Source organism: Pantherophis guttatus, chromosome 2 (assembly GCF_059756535.1).
Source record: "Pantherophis guttatus breed Tessera chromosome 2, ASM5975653v1, whole genome shotgun sequence".
Classification (NCBI taxonomy): Eukaryota; Metazoa; Chordata; class Lepidosauria; order Squamata; family Colubridae; genus Pantherophis; species Pantherophis guttatus.
The window spans coordinates 226,143,826-226,163,534 of NC_142064.1; the positions used below are offsets into that span (position 1 = coordinate 226,143,826).

Consider the following 19,709-nt stretch of genomic DNA (forward strand, 5'->3'; position numbering starts at 1 on the left):
TTTAAAGAGAAACTATTTCTGTGCTGTACACTATGGCAAACACAGTACAACCTGTTACAACAAGCTATCATTAACCCTTCCTCAAAAGAACAGAAACAATAAAACAATCCCTTTCCTTCTCCACCCTTCTTATTCATTACCAATTATGCTACTCAGATGTCTATCGTTGTGGAATTTCCAGGCGGTTTGAGAATATATTTTAGCAGTTGAGGCTTCTAATCCCAGATAAACTCCATATAGCTTGATTCTATTTTAATTCGTTCACAATTCCTTTTAAATAGAACAAAATAAGAAAACAATTAGAATTTCATAGAGGCCAAGTTCAGAGCAAACAAATGAAGTCCAGGTAACGTCAGGTCAATCCTGGGGTAATCCTGGATAATGTCAGTGCTTAATGATAGGATTTTGAGCCTTGTGAGATTGATAGAATGATTGTTAAGGAGAAAACTGGGATGGTTATTGGACAGTTTCTGAGCAGAGTGAGACATTGATAAGGAGCTTTTCTTTTGTTTGCAGAAATTTGGCTTTAAAATTGGTGGAAAGTAAAAAAAAGTCTTTATTCTTCTGACTGTCTTGCAAAACCAACAAGGGGTTTAAGGATAGTCTGATGCTCTGTCCAACCAGAGACATTTTCTTTTAAAAAAGGGGGCAATCTATGGCTTCTCTAATTGTTAAGCTATATAGTCTCTTGCTTGCAAATATTTAAACATCTAAAAGTAGTGAGAAAAACGTGTGTAGAAAAAGAACATTTAACATATGCTCTATTTATCCTTTGACAAAAGGCAAATCCAGGCAGCTACTAAAATTCTGTTCTCTCTCATCTAATATGAAGAAAGAACAGAAATAGCCCTGAGCCACAATAATAGCACTATCTGAAGAATTAAAGTCAGTCTAAGTAAAATCAGAATGGGATTAAGCTTGTATCCTCCGTACATAGCTGCAGGAGCAGCTTTACTGTTTAAGTCATGGTGAAGCATGCTAGAATTTTTTCCCCTAACTGAAATTTCTGCAAACTCATTGGGACATTGTAGGATCAGCTACGTTTGCACCACAAAATGTATATACGTATGTACCTATGTATAAAATGTTTCTGCTCCATATGGTTGCACAACATATACAGAGGGACATACCATTATGCAACAGAATGGATTTCCATGACTCTAACCATGTCCAGGTATTCCTTTCCTTTAGAATTACAGCATAATTCTCAATAAATCTGTCTAGATTTTGGGTTAGACATTTCTTCTTCCTTATTAAAGGTAAAGGTAAAGGTTCCCCTCACATATATGTGCTAGTCGTTCCCGACTCTAGGGGGCGGTGTTCATCTCCATTTCAAAGCTGAAGAGCCAGTGCTGTCTGAAGACATCTCCGTGGTCATGTGGCCAGAATGACTAAATGCCAAAGCGACACGGAACGCTGTTATCTTCCCACCAAAGGTGGTCCCTATTTTTCTACTTGCATTTTTTACGTGCTTTCAAATTGCTAGGTTGGCAGAAGCAGGGACAAGTAACGGGAGCTCACCTTGTTACGCGGCACTAGGGATTTGAACCGCTGAACTGCCGACCTTATATCGACAAGCTCAGCATCTTAGCCACTGAGCCACCACATCCCTTATTACTTATTACATTATTACTTATTACTTCCTTATTACAGGTTAGTTATTGGTGGGAAAATAAGAGCATGTATGCTAGAATTGTGAATGGTTAAATTTAGGATTTGTGCACTTTTGATCCAAATTAAAAAGATTTTCAGATGTGCATTAATACTAGTACAGCATTAATAGGAAATACTGAGTTCCTGGAACTGACCTGCTTAAGCAAATGTATCTTGATTGTAAACTTGATAGCTGTCCTCAAATTCTCAAAGCACAATTACGAAGCAATAAAGATGTAAATCCATGAACCTGCTCAATGCAGTATAATAATGATATACAATGTGCTTGTTTTTAGACATGTAAGCACCAATATCTGCTAGCCTTTTCATACTTCTCAGCTTCCTTGGCAGTGCTTCCTTTGTTAGGAGAAGAAAGACTGATTCTCCACTTAGAAGAAACAAAAATAGTTATTTTGGAAAGCCTGGTCATCAGACTTCCAGGGAAGCAATTATAGACTGAAGACAATTCTGAAAAGTAGTGCTGATGGCCACAGTGGAAACTAGACTGCCAATTTCTCTTCAGACAAAGGATTTGAGATTGCCCACAAGTGCTCCAGGCAGCTGCTCCTTATGAGGAGATTATCAGGCAGTAGTCTCTGGTGGGTTTAGAGATCTGGAGACAAGATAATAACCATCTTGTTCAAACTGTGGTGAGTGCCATGATCCCCATTCAGGACCGAGATTCTGAATCTGAAGGAGCTGCTCCAGCTGAAACTGTGGAATGTTAGCCTCAGGAGATACCAAGTCAAGAGCCATAGGAACCATCTGTACAGATGGGATAGTCGGATGAGGATGACATAAGCCTCCCAGCTTTGCTACCCAGCAAGTAGAGAGGCAGGCAGAGCATAGCAAAAACATTCCATGAGGCCACTTGCTAAGCAACAGAATAAACTTTTTTGATGAATCACAGCTGGCTGCATCTGATTTAAGTGGCAACCCTGACCCATGTTCTCTTGGCTGGCAACAAATCTGATTTCCATTTCTTGCACAACATTCCTATGAATCTTGATCATGTAAGAAACCTTCTGACCTCTGGACTAGCTGACAACCTGGTTTGGCTGTTAGAACCCTGTATTGGATTTGGATTATTCTTCTGTATGCTCCTATTAAAAGCAAACTGTATGTATGTGTGCATGTATGTATTACATATACATAGTACCAGTGGTTCAGGGAGGTTACTCTTTTTTTATTGAAGCTTGCCCACCCCAATGCCACCAAATGTGCTGAACTGCAGAGCCCTTCCTTACAAACTAGCATAGCTATCCCTGGATGGGAAACCTGTGAGAATAGTAGAAATTATGGTCTCCACACATCAGAAGGTGGTTAAGGTGATGGCCTAAAAACCAGTAGACTGTGATTTCTAGTTCCATCTTAGGCAGGAATACTGGCTACCTCCTCATAGGGTTGTTGACGTGGGAAAAATAGGAGTAAGAAAAACTACTAGGTATGTTAGCTTTGAGTCGTGTACAAAGAAACAAAGGGAAAAATCTAATAAATAAAATCTGGATGGCAGCCATTTGAGGGAAATTGACCTAACCTATTCTTCATCTGGAAACATTTCTTTCCAGATCACTAAGTATCTTAACTTCTAAGTCCCTGTTGCCCATTCTCACCCGTGGACTTAACAGTTTGTCCTTAACAGTAATACTTACTTCTTCTTTTTTTAAATAAAGTTTTATTAATTTTAAAATTAATAAAATAAAATAATTAAAATAAATAAATAAATTAAAATTAATTTATTAATTTTATTAATTTATTAATTTTCTACTATTACATTTATTTAGTGCTTAATAAACATGTTTATTAAACACTAAAGAAATGTAATAGTAGTGATACTTATTTTTATCCAGTTGCACCCAAAACCACATTTCTGTACCACATCCACTGCTATATTTTATTTCAAAAAGAAAAACTATTTAGAGTCCACTTTTAGTAGCAAAATAGCCTTCCAATGCATCTTCAGATAATTGACATAAACTGTAATTGATAATACACTTCAAACTACTTGGCCGTTGGTAAACTCCAACTAAGATCAATATTAAGATCGAGCAAATATCTTCTGCTCAAAATATCAGTTGGCCAATAACAATTACTTCAACAATCCAAATCTATTTATAGCAATGTTATAGAAAACATCTGCCAAAGCCTCTGTTGTAATGCTATAGATGAAGACATCTATTTGCAATTTGTGCCCTTGTATTTAATGTCTTATTTCATGCTTTTCCCAGCTAACCACCTGCTTTTTTTGCTATGAGGTCCTGGCTGATTTAAGTATCTCTGTTGGTCTTATAGAGCGTGGGTGTCAAACTCACAATGTCACGTCATCATGTGACGTATTGTGACTTTCTACCCCTTTGCTAAACCGGGTGAGGGTGTGGCCAGCATGTGACACATCCAGACCACCGGCCATGAGTTTGACACCCCTGTTATAGAAGAATGGGGATTTGAACCAGAGTTCTCATGGTGCCAATCCACCGAAAGCAGTACCTGTGTGTATGCATGTGTCTGCACATACATATACAAATGGCTTCATGGGACATAAACAGCACTTTGAATTGGACCCCATCCCAACCGGCAACCCAATGTAGCCCCTATAGCAGTGATGGCGAAGGGAGTGCGAGCATGCATCTGGGCCATAACCCGTAAGAGGAACTGCCCAGGGTGCATGTGCGCACCAGAAAATGAACATCCAGTTTCAGTCAGCTATTCTTCTGGGTTTCTGGTGCACATGCACACACGATGATCAGCTGCCTGGCGAGCATGCTCACTCAGGAAAACGGAAGACCTATTCTTCTAGTTTCCGGCACTGCAGCATGTAAAAAGGCCAGCTGATCATCGTGCCAGAAACCTGGAAGAGGAATGGACGACGCTGCGTGTGCCGGGCCCCGTGGTTCCGTGTGCCATTTCGGGCACCTGTGCCATAGGTTCGCCATCACAGCCCTATAGTTTAGAGAACACACTGCAATACTGGGTTTCCTCAGTGAGAAAGTGGGTGAGTCAATTCTCCACTATCTGTAGCTTTCAATAATTGATTAGAGTAGCTCAAAGATTATTAGCATTCCTTTCTCTTAAAAAAAACTTCATTCCCCTATTTACACACAAGTCTTTTTCTGTTGGATTTGCTACTTGTTATTTCCATTGAAACCATTTAAAAACAATACTTAATACATTATTAACAAATACTCTTTCCCACAAATGAATTTTCACTCCCCTTTCCTGGGTAGAGAGTATGAACCAATGAGTCATCAAATCTATAGATGTATGCTTGATCAGAAGCGTAATTTCATAGTCAGGGAGTAACTCTGCTAAATTTCTTACCATCTATAGGATCTCCAGGAATTCAGAAGAAGCCAAACTATTTCTAGGCAGGGGAGAGTTGGCAAAAGGAAGGATGAGCTTGCTTTAATGGAGTATACGTAACTGTTTTCCTTTAATAAAGTTAACAAGGAAACAGTTTGTTAGGGAAGGAACATTTTGTGGTCAATAAGCTTCTAATTCCAAAAGCTGTCTTATTATTCATATGTGCATGTGCTCAAAAGAGAGCAAAGCAAAAACTGGACTGATTCATAGATTTATGCGAAATGGGCTGCTCAGTGCCGCTCAAAGTTTAATTTATTTGATTCAAACTTGCACAGCTTTCATATCCAATTGCCTACACCCTCAATGACTTCTGAATTGGAAGTGAATTTGTGTTTATTCAATACTGGTTTATTTCATGCCAGAACAGCTGTCTCTAAATTCAGAGGCTTCTTTATTTATTGCCTTCATATAATCCATCCAATATTGAAATTGCTTGCATTCTCTTTTGTCTTGCAAATAACAGTCAATTTTTTCCCCTTACTGCACTGAATCTTTTTCATTGCCAAAATTTATAGGTGATGAACACTGTGGACAGTTTGTGATTAGTTTGTGATTATTGTATGTACCAGACCCATCCAGGGAAAAGAGAAATGTGAATCTCCTAAATTGTAAAATATTGCTCCATGTGATATATGTTATGTATTTATTCACAGACATTGCATTATGTTTATTGATCTTTAGTAAAGTAGAAAATTGCAACACAGCCAACTTAGAGTTTCTTGGGAAAATGAAGAGGAAAGTGTTCATTGCTGAGCCATATCGAACTATATGGATAATCACTGGAGGTACCAGCCAGATACTTCTTTCTTGCTTCTATGGAATGTGCAGAAGGACCTCCCAAGGATGCCTCTGAACTTGAGGCAATGGTGCAATTAGGGCTGGGCTCAATCCAAGAATGGCGAAGGCCCTAAAAAGACCATCTGAGCCAGAGCAACTGAAGGGTGCTGTGGCAGAATGATAGATGACACTGCTGCAACTCCCAATTCTTTTTTTATTAAATTTATAATCACAGGCCAAGAAGGTTATGCAGTTCCAGTTCCTTATTTTTAGTTTTAAGCTTTTACTTTGTTCTATCATTTATCCCCCACATAAATGTGGTAGGGCTATAGAGATTGGTTTGTTTTATTCCTGTGGGCATATGGTATTATGATTTCAGTGACTTAAAACATGAAACTTCACATAATCAATACATGCTTTAAAAATAATCAGGATTGGTCTTTCTTGTCTTTTTATAATACAGGGATTAAAAATCAGGGTGGATAAGAAAACAATAAAGCTTGTATGCAGCATAGTTGCACATGGCCATCTATGGTTCACTGCTAAATTATTTTAAGCATCAAAACCACGGGTGTCAAACTCCGTCACGTCACGTGTCATGACGTTTTTTGCCTTTGTGGAGCCGGGGTGGGAGTGATGCATCCAGCCTGTGGGCCACCAGTTTAACACCCCTTCTAAACTGTCTTACTGCATATTTTTACTTGAATGATCTTTTCATTCTTTTTGCTCAACGATTTATTTCTGATCCCCCCCACCCTATTGTGATGCTGGGAAATGAACCTGGAATTGTCTGCATACAAAACACACACTTTACCTTTACATTTAATGATAGGCTGGTTTGAAATACAATGGCCGTACCTTCCTCAAAGGCTCAGGCAAAATGCAACAATTTATTAAGGATGGTTTTTTAATGACTTAATTCCAACAGAGAAGGCCATTTTCTCTCCTCCTATCTTCCACTGACTGTTGCATTCTAAAAGGCCAACTCAAGCTAAGGCATAAAAGTAAACAGCCAATAAATGCAGTTTTCCTCTTCAAAGTAACACTCTTTCCCAAAACAGCAACGGAGTACTGTAATAAGGAGGAAAAAATATTTTGAGTCATTTCTCAAGATCTCCATTTCTGAATAATTATTGACCAGAGCTATAATTTATGCTTTTAAAGCAACTGTATAATTTTCAACATCTTTTTATATCTTGTGTAAACGCAACCAAAAGAGGACGAGATGGCTGAATACAGTAGGTGGCGGAGAGATTAACATTTTGTACATGCTACAGATGGGACGCTTTCATTTTGCACCTCCTTTGAACTTCCCTGAGATTATGATGATCCACTCAAAGTCAATGCTTTTAAATAACATAGTGGATTCTGATGATAGAATGAGGCAGTTAAAATTAAAATTTAGAGATTCAGTTTATTTAATCTGCTGTTCGTGCTTAATATATTTTCACAGATGGTGACAAATCTCATTCCCTGAAGTTCCCTGTGAATGAAGTGTTGACTACAAACTGCAGATATACTTTCTGCTTTTATACTTCCATCTTTTGGGATGAATCTAACTATCTGTCAATTCCATGGAAAGAAAAGATTCAGACATGATTGACCCATGTTGTGCAATTCTCTTGGCCTATTTCCGTGCCTTTCTCATGCTTAGTTGGAAAGGAAAGAGAGGAAGTTGAAAACTTGGGTTAATAGGGAGAAAACTGGAGTACAGCTGTAACTGATTCTCCCCTCCGAAGCAAGGCAGGGAACTAGATTGAAAACTTGGACTTGGATTTCTTGATTGGATAATACCAGCACCGAATATAATATTGGGGTCTTGTGGAAAAGTTAAAGGGTGACCATCTCCATCTATTTAGGTGTATTCAGAATGCTGGGTCAGAAAATGATAGTAAGGGGAAAGATTAGAGAGGTGTTTACTCCAAGCTCGTATGCTGGGTGCTAAAGCTATCCCAAAATATCTGGTTTCAGATAGTTAATGGCACACGAAGCTCTTTTCTAAATTCAGGCTCTCGAAGGCTACCCGAGAACATTCATTTTTTGTCCTTTACCCCATTCAGTCAGATTAATAACTCATCCAGTTTAGCTTCAGATTGATTTCCTTCCTATTCTTGAAAGAGAATGATAGGAACCAACTGGCAGCCCATTTCAAGACCTTGGTTTAAAGTGATTATTGCTGTCCAATTGTTAGGGGATGATAACACTGCTGATTAATAGAATTTGACTTCAACTTGGAACCTCCTTCTTTCCCCAATATGCAAGATTGATGGCAGGGGTGGTGAGCAAGCTGTTCAACATTCATGAAAAACATGAAATCAGCTAAAGCGGTCTTTTTTTTTTATTGTGTATTAGCAACTATTAGTTGTTTTTATTAAACAATTTCCCAACAATTATTCTTTTTTCCCCAATTCTATGTGTCTACCTAATTTCATTCATTTTACAAAATTTTTAGAGATTAATGAACAATGTGTTTTAAATGTACAAATGTAATGAATTAATGTACATTAATGCAAAATTCCTATGGGTCAATGTCTTTTTTACTTTAAATGGAAAATTCTAATTGTTTTGGTTCTCCAAAATATTTATAAAGCAAGATGTTGCATAAAACAAGTTGTTTAGGGAGAGGAAGGAAAGAAATCGGGGGACGGAGGTTTCCATTAAAACAATAGAAGTAGTTATTACAGTTTTTTATTAGTTATTACATTTTTTAAAATTCCATATTTATTATTTTAAAAGTAATTCAAGGCAGTGAATATACCTAACATACCTTCCTCCTCTTGTTTTTCCCTATAACCAGAGGTGGGTTTCAGCAGGTTCTGACCAGTTCTGGAGAACCGGTAGTGGACATTTTGAGTAGTTCAGAGAACCAGTAGTAAAAATTATGACTGGCCCTGCCCCCATCTATTCTCTGCCTCCCAAGTCCCAGATGATTGAGAGGAAATGGGGATTTTGCAGTAACCTTCCCCTGGAGTGGGGTGGGAATGGAGATTTTACAGTATCCTTCCCCAGCCACGCCCACCAAGCCATGCCACGCCCACCAAGCCACGCCCACAGAACTGGTAGTAAAAAAATTTGAAACCCACCACTGCCCACAACAATGACAACCTGTGAAGTGGGTTAGGCTGAGAGAGAGTGACTGGTCCAAGGTCACCCAGCTGACTTTCCTAACTATGGTGGGACTAAAATTCACACACTCCTGGTTTCTAAGCCAGCTACATGCAGAATATCTGACTTCAAAACATTCAGTTCTCTGTCCCACCCCTTTCAAAATTTGCTAAATCATGCCAGGTGAAAAGGCCTAGAAATGTTGAAAGTATTCAGAATCTTAAAATTTTGGTTAGGTTTGATATACAGACGTATGGATTTTTATTGTTGTGCTTTTAGCCACAGTGAGCCTGTTTGCTTCTCAAGCATTGTTGATTGCTTTCGTTTCTCTTCTTGTATATATGTAAAGTGGATCTGACAGCATCATGTGTCTGTGTGATTTGTGTGGTTGTTTTGGTTTATGCCTTCAGAGATGAGTAACATCTCTCTCATCAAGAATGATAAAACTCATTTGAGGAGCTCTAGTTAGTGTGGCCAGTGGTGAATAATTTTAAGGATTCTGGATCAGTAACAGTTGGAGGATCACAAGTTCTCATCCATAGATTAGGGAAAGGCAGTCTATCAGTGGAACAGCATGTTCCTGGATACAAAACATCATTACTCTCAGAGCAGTAGTTTTCAGACTTTACAACTTTTGAGATGTGTGGACTTTTAACTCCCAGAATTCCCCAGCCGACTGTCTGGGGAATTCTGGGAGCTGAAGTCCACATATCTTAAAGTTGCTGAGTTTGAAAACCACTGTTCTAGATGTAGGCCTATTAAAATGATTGAAAGATAATGCCTGTCTCTGTTGGTGATTGATCCAGATCAAACACCCTTCTATATTTTGGACTGAACAAATATTGATTATACATGGTGAGTATACATGGAGTATGAGAAAAGAGTAATGTATGAAATGGGTATAAGTGTTTGTTCTGGTTAGATCTCAATACTGAAACGTGCTTTTTTGCCCCCAATCTATGGTCAGAGATGGGTGTGGTACTTCAATCCGTCTGAAGAGCAACAGATGGCTGGAAATGATAGGTATTGTGGTTGGAAATAGATGCTTTCATCCCCTCATGGGCTGGAAAAAGAGGACTTGCCTGAAGAGCTAGAATTTCAATGGAAAATGTAGGTTTTATTCTGTTAAACTCATTTCGTTGTGGGCAAGAATAGCAGTTGCTTGCAATACCCCACTTCCTTCTTCACTATGGTAGAGCTAGATGGGGAAGAGGCTTGTTCATACCACTTAAACCCTAGCCCTCAAATTGATTTCCTGTTAAGTTCATTGCATCAGCTCTCCTTTCCTGTTCCTTTAGCAGCAACCTGCCTTGTGAACAGATTCGTTGCTTGCCCCAACTAACGACTCCTGCTGAAGGAGCTTGTTTCATCAGCTCTTCTGTGACATGCAAGGGGGAGAGCAGCCTAACTTTTTGGTTTATGTGGTTGAGCTAAATTTCTTTTCTGCTGCTCTCTGATACTGATAGAAGCACTTATCACCAATCTTTGTTTCCTCTTTCCTTAACAGCTATACAGTAGTTAGAAAGTTGCAGTTTCCAGGTGCCCATCAACAGTCTCTACAGATAGGGTTTCCCAAATCTTGCGGTCTACCTTCCTTGAGTATAATATCTCTTTGTACTTTACAAAAAATGGTGCCAACAGAGGCAGCAACTCTGGACAGCAGTTATGAAGTGATAAATGAAAGCCAGTTCTGTTCTAATATTATTATTAGGGCCATCACCCCTGAGTTGCAAAAACCTGATGAGTAGCAAATTAGATCTTGGCTTTCATTTAACGGTCATCCAGATCTTTTGCAGTGATTCTAATATTATCATGGTACTCATGAGGAAAGGAAGCACAGACCTGGATATATGCCATAGATTCTATAATGGATAACAGTTATCAATATATTTGGGGTATAAGACTAACACTGACACATTACATTTTTAGTGAGAAACCCTATCCTCATAGCATTTATAGGAGCAATCCTTAACATCTTTTTGGTGGAGCTGCCTTGACAGATGTCTCTTTTCCAATGCAAGCCATTGTACACAGCAGGTCCGAAACTTCAAAGTGGGACACAAAGGAGTCAGATGGTTTCTTGTGGTTTGAACAGACTCTTAGCAAGACATTGCATAACAACATCACTTTGTTGTAAGAGCAGATGCAATGGGTTGGGCAATTATTCCTGGAAGCTGCCACTTGTTGAATTGTAACCATGAAAAGTTTCAGCACACATATGTTTTTGAGATATCTCTGCCTTAAAAGAGAATAGCAAGAGTAAAGAAAAGAAAAGGGAGCAGAGGAACCTCTGAATTGTTCAGCATGGATCCTATAGAGAAGTTGTGTTGAACTAATTCAGAAAATACTTCAATTGAAAAAGAAATAACAATGTTAAGAAAACTGTTTCAAAAAAGAAACTTAGTAAATACCACCATCCTCTGATCCACTTGGTTTTTGAGGCTATTGGTTTGACTTATTTATCAAAGGAGTTTGTGAATATGTTGTATGCTCCTTGTACAACAGTTCCACACACTTTTGATTTTTTCAATAATTTTGCACAAAGTATGCTATGAGGTACAGATAGTCCTTGACTTACAACAGTTCATTTAGTGACCGCTCAAAGTTACAACAGCACTGAAAAAAGTAATTTATGACTATTTCTCACACTTATGACCTTTGTAGCAGCCCCATGGTCATCTGATCAAAATTCAGTTGCTTGACAACTTGTTCATACTTATGGCTGTTGCTGTGTCCCAAAATTGTGTGATCCCCTTTTGTAAACCTTTTAACAAGCAAAATCAGTGGGGAAGCCGTGTTCTAATTTATCAACTGCAGTAATTCATTTAACAACGGTGGCAAGAAAGGTCATAAAATGGGGCAAACTCACTTAACAAATGTCTCACTTAACAACAGAAATTTTGAGCTCAATTGTCATAAGTTGAGCACATTGTATTAAACTGTACATTTTCTTAGGCACTTGCAGAACAAGATAGAGGCAGATAAATAGCAGAAAGAAAACACGATGTTGAGTTTTTAATAGTGTTTTTAGATGCAGAAAGACTGGATGCAGAGACTAAAGGCACCTTAGCAGAAAGTTAGATATATGAAGTGAGAGTCAAGTAAAGTTTTGGGGAAAGAATCACACAATAGAAAGAATCAGACAAGAAAGAGCAGACCAAATTTTTCAAGAAGAGCAGAATAAATTTGAGTGTATTGCTATCTCTTACTCTAAGCAAAGCTGACTAGATAAATTCTAGCAGAAGAATGAGGCACGAACAGTGTTCTTAAGTATTCTCAGTTTCCAGAACTCATTGATCAGCAACTCATGTCAAATTAAAGACCCAATTACACGATATAACTCTTCTCTTCCAGTTTTGTCTTTTTTCTTTAATTGTAATCTTTAGTTCTCTCTGGTTCCCTTTATTCATTCACCAGTTCCTTTGGTTCCAACACCAATTATTATGTTTTTTTTAAATTTAAAACAAAAACATTTTCCCAATGTTGTTGGGAAATTATAAACAATGTTGTTTATAATTAATTCCAAAATCTTATTTCAAATTTACTTGTAACTTTTTTTAAAATCAAGTTTAATCACACTTTTGCCGTTTATTAATTTTTATGTAAAGTTCTTAAATTTGTAAAAACTTTCTTTTGCTAAGAATTGAAGGAAATTCACCTAGTGCCCTCAAACCCATCAATCTAAAAGTTTACAATAACTGAAAAACAGTTGATAAGCAATTTCTAATGCGATTAGAAAAGGAAGTATACAAACTCAATGTCCTTTCAAAAGCACTGACCACATTTTGAGCAAGATGGCCATTTCCTGATCTCCCAGGGCTCTATGCCTGCCAGAGAAGTAACTGTCTGTAGCAGTTGAGGATGATCTTGTCCAGAGAAAAATAATTGAAGAACTGGTCTACTCACTGCCTCTTCATTCTGCCATGATCGTAGGCTCTGCTTTTCACAGAACTGTCTTCAATCTACCCCTTCTTTCTCTTCCCAGAGTAATTTGGGGCTCATGCAGCACTTCAGTAAATTATTAAATAAGTAAATGAAAGTTGAAGAATAAAAACATGCAAATTTGGAAAAATGTAACTATTCTTGGACTTCAGTGGTGAACTGAAGACTTTACTTTTAGCAGAGTTGATGACTGTGATGAAAAATGGAGCTGTTGAATGAATTAGGTCCCCAAACTCCTGTCCAGATGAAGAAGAGGACTTAGATTCTCTCTGTGATGAGACTAGCTGTCTCTGGCAGATTTTAGATTTTACAGGTCTGGCAGCGAGGTCAATCAGTTTTACCTAAGCTATAGTTTCTTTAAGTTTCATTACACTGGATGATTTTCCTTCAACCTGCAGCAAAAAAAACTTTATATAAATTTAAAACTTAAAGAAAAACTTTTTATTTAGAAATAAGCAACAAAAGGTAATTCGGAAAGCTCTTAAATGGCATAAGGAATCAGATTGACCGGAAGTAAGATTTTGAAAAACATAAGAATAGTTCCTGTAGTCTGTTTAAAATCTTACTAAAATATATGAAAATGTTGATTTTAAGTGTAAAAAAAATCTCTCCCTGGGAAAATGTGCTGAATGGGAGAAAAACATGATAACAGGAGACCTTGAAGGCTGGTTACCAGAGACAACCAGAAAGATTATAAAGGAGAAGGCCGCTAATATCGAATGGAAAATTATTTTAACTCAGGAAGGATTCAAAGATATTTGGCAACAATGTACCCAGAACTTTCTCTTTAGAGAATCATATAATAATAATTTTTTACTGAAAATTGAACATACAAAGATAAAATTATTATTGAAAAAAAGCAAAACCTAAACTATTCTTTATAATTAGTTTTGGGAGAGAAACAAGGCAGAGAACAAGTGAGATAATACTATTATTAGATCAACTAAAACTGCACATATAAGCATACAGTTTAACCAAGTGCTCTTTGAGAATGTTCCCACTTTGGTGCTTCCTGTGGATTTTCCTTTGTCTCAGCAATCTAAAGATACTGTGCAGCTATTCTGTCTTTTCCCCCTTCTATCTTTTTTCCTAATACTTTTTGAGGAGGAAGACAGACAGGACAGTCAGAAAAGGCAGGTGATGTCATTTAGATATTTGGTAAAGTTCCATCATGAGGACAGGGTGGTTGTGCAGCAATAGACTAATTTAAATGAATACTCTTCCCATCCTTAATTTTTTGTATTCCTTCTCTAAGTATGACTAACCCTGTACTTTTCATGAAATAGAGAATCTTTGCCATGCATTTTTAAAATCTCTCCTCCTCCCCATTTTTCCTTTCCAGCTGCAGAAGACAGAATACTGAGGATCAGCTGGCACGGGAAATCTGGTCGAAGTCCACTTCAGACTCTTTACAAGGGTGACCAGGTAAATGGGCTTCAAAAAGCAAAGTGGTTGTATACAGTATGAAGGAAGGGAACAGGCTATTTTTTAATTTATTTATTAAATGTACATGCTGCCCATCTTGGCAATGAAAGTGACTCCAGGCGGCTTTCAGTGCAATAAAATAGAAATATAAAATGCAATTATTAAAGAGGATGATGTTGTCCATTCAGTAGTGTCCAACTCTTGGCGATTCTATGGGCCAGGTTTCTCTACATCTTCCAAACTCCTTTGAGTTGTTCTATGCTCTGACGGATATCAGCTTTGAGGGATGTCAGCATCTCTTTTTTTTTAATACCTGCCAAACCATCTATTATATTGCTAAGTGATGTTGATAACCTCCTTGTCCTAGAATGAGTTGACTTCTCTAGAAGGCCTATTTTTTTTGTTTTAGAAATTCAATCATTCCCGATCCATTCTGCTTGTCATTTTTTTTTTTTCAAACCAAAATTGGGAGATACTAACTCTCTTTGGGTCAGAAATAAGGGCTGGTTATAACTGAGAAAATGATTAAAGGAACACATACACAGAGGAGTAATATATCCAGAATAATAAACTTATCTACATGTATAAAGAATATCACAAAAGCAAATGCTTATCTATTTTGCCAATTTTAAGAGTTTTACTTTAGAACTGTAAACTCAACCCTAAAATAATTCTCCTGCTAGGCATCTTAAAATTCTACTGGATACTGCAGCCTTCTACAAACAGAAAAGTATATTGTGCTTCCTGAAGTTCTCCAGAAGTTCCTACTATGAAGTGTTTGTGGTCTCAGAACTCTATTAGTACTTTGACATGAATTCTGCCTAATTCTGCCTCCATCATGGAAGTTGGTAATCCTGGCTGATGTAAAACAAAGTATGGCATCACTGAATAACAATCTGCAATACCTTTTACATATCTTCTGGTTCACTGAGCAATGATGAATACAAATAGAACTTCAAATAAACTTTTTGTGCAATAGCATAACAGGTGGATAGCACTTGGATGGGAGATTGCTGGGTGCCTCCAGGGCAGTAAATTATACTGGGAAGCAGGGAAAAAAATCATCTGTAAGAAAGAGAGAGCAAACCACTTTCATAGTCTGCCAAGAAAACTACATGGGCCTCTCTATGAAGTGACTTAAAATGCAGAAATATCTTATATTCAGTATCTAAAAAGTGGTAAAATATGGGGGAAATGAAGGGACAATAAAAACAGTTAAAATCCTATGACATTTCCAATAATGAAATACATAATCCTGAGATAATGTAGGCAAAGGATTAGACAAAATATTCCCTGTGACACCTCTCTGAATACCTGCCCATCTTCCTACCTTGCCTGCCTTCCTTTTTAAAGACTCTTTTAATGAGAAGTAAGGATTAATGAGAAGTAAGGATGCAGTGGCTCAGTGGCTAAGATGCTGAGCTTGTCGATCAAAAGGTCGGCAGTTCAGTGGTTCGAATCCCTAGTGCCGCGTAACGGGGTGAGCTCCCGTTAATTGTCCCAGCTTCTGCCAATCTAGCAGTTTGAAAGCATGTAAAAAATGTAAGTAGAAAAATAGGGACCACCTTTGGTGGGAAGGTAACAGCTTTCTGTGCACCTTTGGCGTTTAGTCATGCCGGCCACATGACCATGGAGACGTCTTCGGACAGCACTGGCTTTTTGGCTTTGAAACAGATATGAGCACCGCCCCCTAGAGTCTGGAACAACTAGCACATATGTGCGAGGGGATCTTTACCTTTACCTTTTAAGGATTTAAATAGGTGGGCTGTAAAGCAGCAAACCAAACTGTAGCATTATCTTTACTTCCAGCAACGCTATGAAAAAATAAAATGGCGGATAATCATATCTCAGTTCTTTGGTTATAAGTGTGCCCATCTGCTTTTTTGGAGGGAGGGGAGAGCAGTATTCTAGAGAGTTGGGGGGTGGGCTGGCAGGCAAATCTTACCTGTTTGCCTTCCAATTTAAAGCTGCTTTGTAATTGGCTGCAGCCATTGTCTTATAAAAAGAATGTGCCCCGCCACCAAAAGTCATTAAATGAGAGCGCCCATGTCATATGTGCTCAGCGTTTTAAATGTGCCCACCCACCCCTGACTTAGCTTGTGCGCATCCAAAGAAGTGTATTTATGAACTTTATGGCATACTAAATGTGCTCATCTGTCTCTCTTTATGAATATAGCACAGACGGTGTAAACAGCTTGCTGAAAGGGTAACTTTATATGTTTAGTCAAACTGCAAATAAGCACTTTGTTTTAACTATAATTGGGAGGAAGGAAAAAGGTTTTACCCTTATAAACAGATGCTGCTTTATGTTTTTATAAGGAAGGTTCAAAAGATATCCAAAGTCCACCCATGAATAATATCTTTCCTAGAACCAAAACGTTGCAAAAGACCCTAGAGAAGTTTCAGGGATTGTCATGAACTTTTCATTAGGTGAAGTGCTACAAAATGTCCTAGAGACAGGGAAGAATTATTACTATTATTATTATTTTTAAATCCACCATTAGCCAGAAGTTACAGGAAATCAAGAATAAACTCCAAGAAAGAAAAGAATTTTCTGAATTTGTTGTTAGTCATACCTTCAAGAGCCAAGCTGCAATCCCTGGTGACCTGAGGCACCCTTTTCTCTTAGGAAAGGTTTCCAATTATGGGAAGAAATGAAACTTTGAATAGCCAAGGTCTAATCATGGAGATAGACCTACATTTACTGCATTTTGATTCAGGAGTATTTTGCTTTGCAAAGAGCACTCAGCTGGACATTTGATGTAGGCCTTTGATGATCCAGCATACCAAACTAATGCATTTTTAACACTGTTCATTTCTATCATTCTATATGATTGGTTGATTGATCAAGGAAAGGAAAGAAGCAATTGAGTCCATTCAGAGGACATGCCAATATTGTTCGGAAACCTTGAAAGAGCTGATGACAAACAGCATGGGAGTAGTTTCATTCTGAATGTACATTTTGATTAATACATTTTGGATTATAAATAAACCCCTCTCCTCAACATAGACAGATACATTCAATTGAAATAACAATCATAGAAGCAATTAAGTTCAACATAAAATGGAACATGTTTAGATTGAAAATGAGACCCACTATGGGAAAATTGGTTCAATAATCTACTTTCTAAACTGATCCTTACCAATCTGATGACCTAGAGTCTGTGGGCTCCAAATCTCAGATTTTGACTTTCTAGTTGGGAATTTTGAGGTTACAGTCATGTTCCAATTGAAAGACCCTCAAGTTTACCCAGTTTTACTTTCTGTTAATCTTTAAATCCCCACTATTATTCCCCCTTACATCCTCGTCTTATGTCTCCTCAGTTTCAGCAGTCCTCCCTGCAGGCAACTCATCATGACAGGAGGGAGCTGCTAAGCAGTATGTGCCATCGTTACACCCGCAAGCGACGCCTCCTAACTCCAGATGACTTGCGGCACCTGGTGGTGGATGATGTCCATGAGATGCTCTACTGCTATGTCCCCAAGGTGGCTTGCACTAATTGGAAGAGGGTCCTGATGGTCTTGACAGGGAAGGGCAAGTACCAGGACCCCCTGGAAATCCCAGCACATGAAGCTCATGTACCAGCCAATCTCCGCACTCTCTCCGAGTACAGCACTCCTGAGATCAACTACCGCTTGCGCAACTACCTCAAGTTCATCTTTGTACGGGAGCCTCTGGAACGGTTGGTTTCAGCCTACCGAAACAAATTCACCCGTAGCTACAACACAGCATTCCATAAGCGCTACGGGACCAAGATAATCCGGCGGCACCGTCAGAACCCTAGCAGCGAAGCCCTGGAAAACGGCCACAATGTGCGTTTTGAAGAGTTTGTGTACTATCTGTTGGATCCAAAGACCCAGCGCGAGGAGCCTTTCAATGAGCATTGGGAGCGAGTGCACTCCCTTTGCCATCCATGCATTATCCACTATGATATCATTGGCAAGTATGAGACCTTGGCTGACGATGCCAACTATATCTTGCAATTGGTTGGGGCTGATGCAGGCATCAAGTTCCCCTCCTCTTCAAAGGCCGCCAGAACCAACAATAACCTGACTGCAAAGTTCTTCAAGAACATCAGCCCCTTCTACCAAAGAAGATTATTTAATTTATACAAGATGGATTACTTGCTCTTCAATTACACCATCCCTTCTTATTTACATCTACGATGAGGCTGGGGACATTCCCTTTCCTCATCATTTCTGCTGTCAACCAACAGAGATGGATATGAGATGCTTGCAGGTCTACCTTTTTTGTTTTATGTTTTATCAGCACACAGAGTTCTCTCCGCCTTTTGTTCCTGTTTCAGTAGACAGAATCTACCATGGTTTGTCTATCCTTTCTCCTGTTCTTAATCAAACAGCATTTGTTTCTAGGAAGCACTGGAACTATGTCCTTTTGTCAGGAGGTGGGATAATCTGTGTGGAAGTAGGAAACATAATAAAATGTTCATGCATTTAATGTGTTCAATTATAATCCCCACAAACTTCTCCACAGTGAGGGAGGAAAGGGGAATATGAGCCAGAAGTGTCTATTTGTGAACAGTTACTTGGTGTGAGGCAAAATTGTCTACGAGATAAGCGTCTTCTGTGTGTCTCCCCCTTTTACCATCCTTACAGCTGGTGTTTCAGAGAACTCTTATTTTCTCAGAAAAAGAAGCCCTCTGCATTTTCCCATTGAGTTCTGCTCCCATGCAGTTTCCATCAATTTGCACTGGAGTGCTGCTTAGTGGATTGCCCACTTGTCTCTGCAGATTTGTCTATGTGAGAAAATCTTGACCAAAAGAAATATTTAATTATTTGCCTTGGCTTTTTCTTTTTTTCATGTGAATATGTATTGGGGATGTGCAAAAATGGTTGTGGTGTCCTGTTTTATGTAGGCCTAATCAAACTATTAGGGGACGCAGTCGTTCAGTGGCTAAGACGCTGAGCGTGTCGATCAGAAGGTCGGCAATTCAGCGGTTCGAATCCCTATTGCTGCGTAATGGGATGAGCTCCCATTACTCGTCCCAGCTTCTGCCAACCTAGCAGTTCGAAAGCACATAAAAAATGCAAGTAGAAAAATAGGGACTACTTTGGTGGGAAGGTAACAGTGTTCCGTGCACCTTCGGCGTCGAATCATGCTAGCCACATGACCACGGAGACGTCTTCGGACAGCACTGCCTCTTCGGCTTTGAAACGGAGATGAGCACCACCCCTAGAGCCAGAAATAACTACCACACATGTGCAGAGGAACTTTTACTATTACCTTTAATCAAATTATGCTCCAGCACCAAGGTCTTCGGTTTAATTAGTGGGTTCTTATCCAGGTGAGAGAAATGAACTCCCACAGAACTATATTTTTATAGGTCAATCTCAATTCCTGAGATAGCCAAGCTGTCTCAGGAATTCTGGGAGTTGAAGTCCACAGGTTGTAAAAGGGCCACATTTGCCCACCCCTGTTATAGGTG

General features: G+C 38.7%; 1 protein-coding gene across 1 annotated transcript in view; it reads left to right on the forward strand.

Moving 5' to 3' along the window:
• LOC117673868 (carbohydrate sulfotransferase 11) overlaps window positions 1-18,721 on the forward strand; it is a 32,911-nt gene extending 14,190 nt beyond the window's left edge. The window contains exons 2-3 of the mRNA XM_034431535.3: window positions 14,180-14,262; window positions 17,587-18,721. Coding sequence (XP_034287426.1) covers window positions 14,180-14,262; window positions 17,587-18,432 — 929 coding nt within the window. The 3' untranslated portion in view covers window positions 18,433-18,721. The remainder of the gene's footprint in view (window positions 1-14,179; window positions 14,263-17,586) is intronic.
• Window positions 18,722-19,709: the final 988 nt, after the last annotated feature.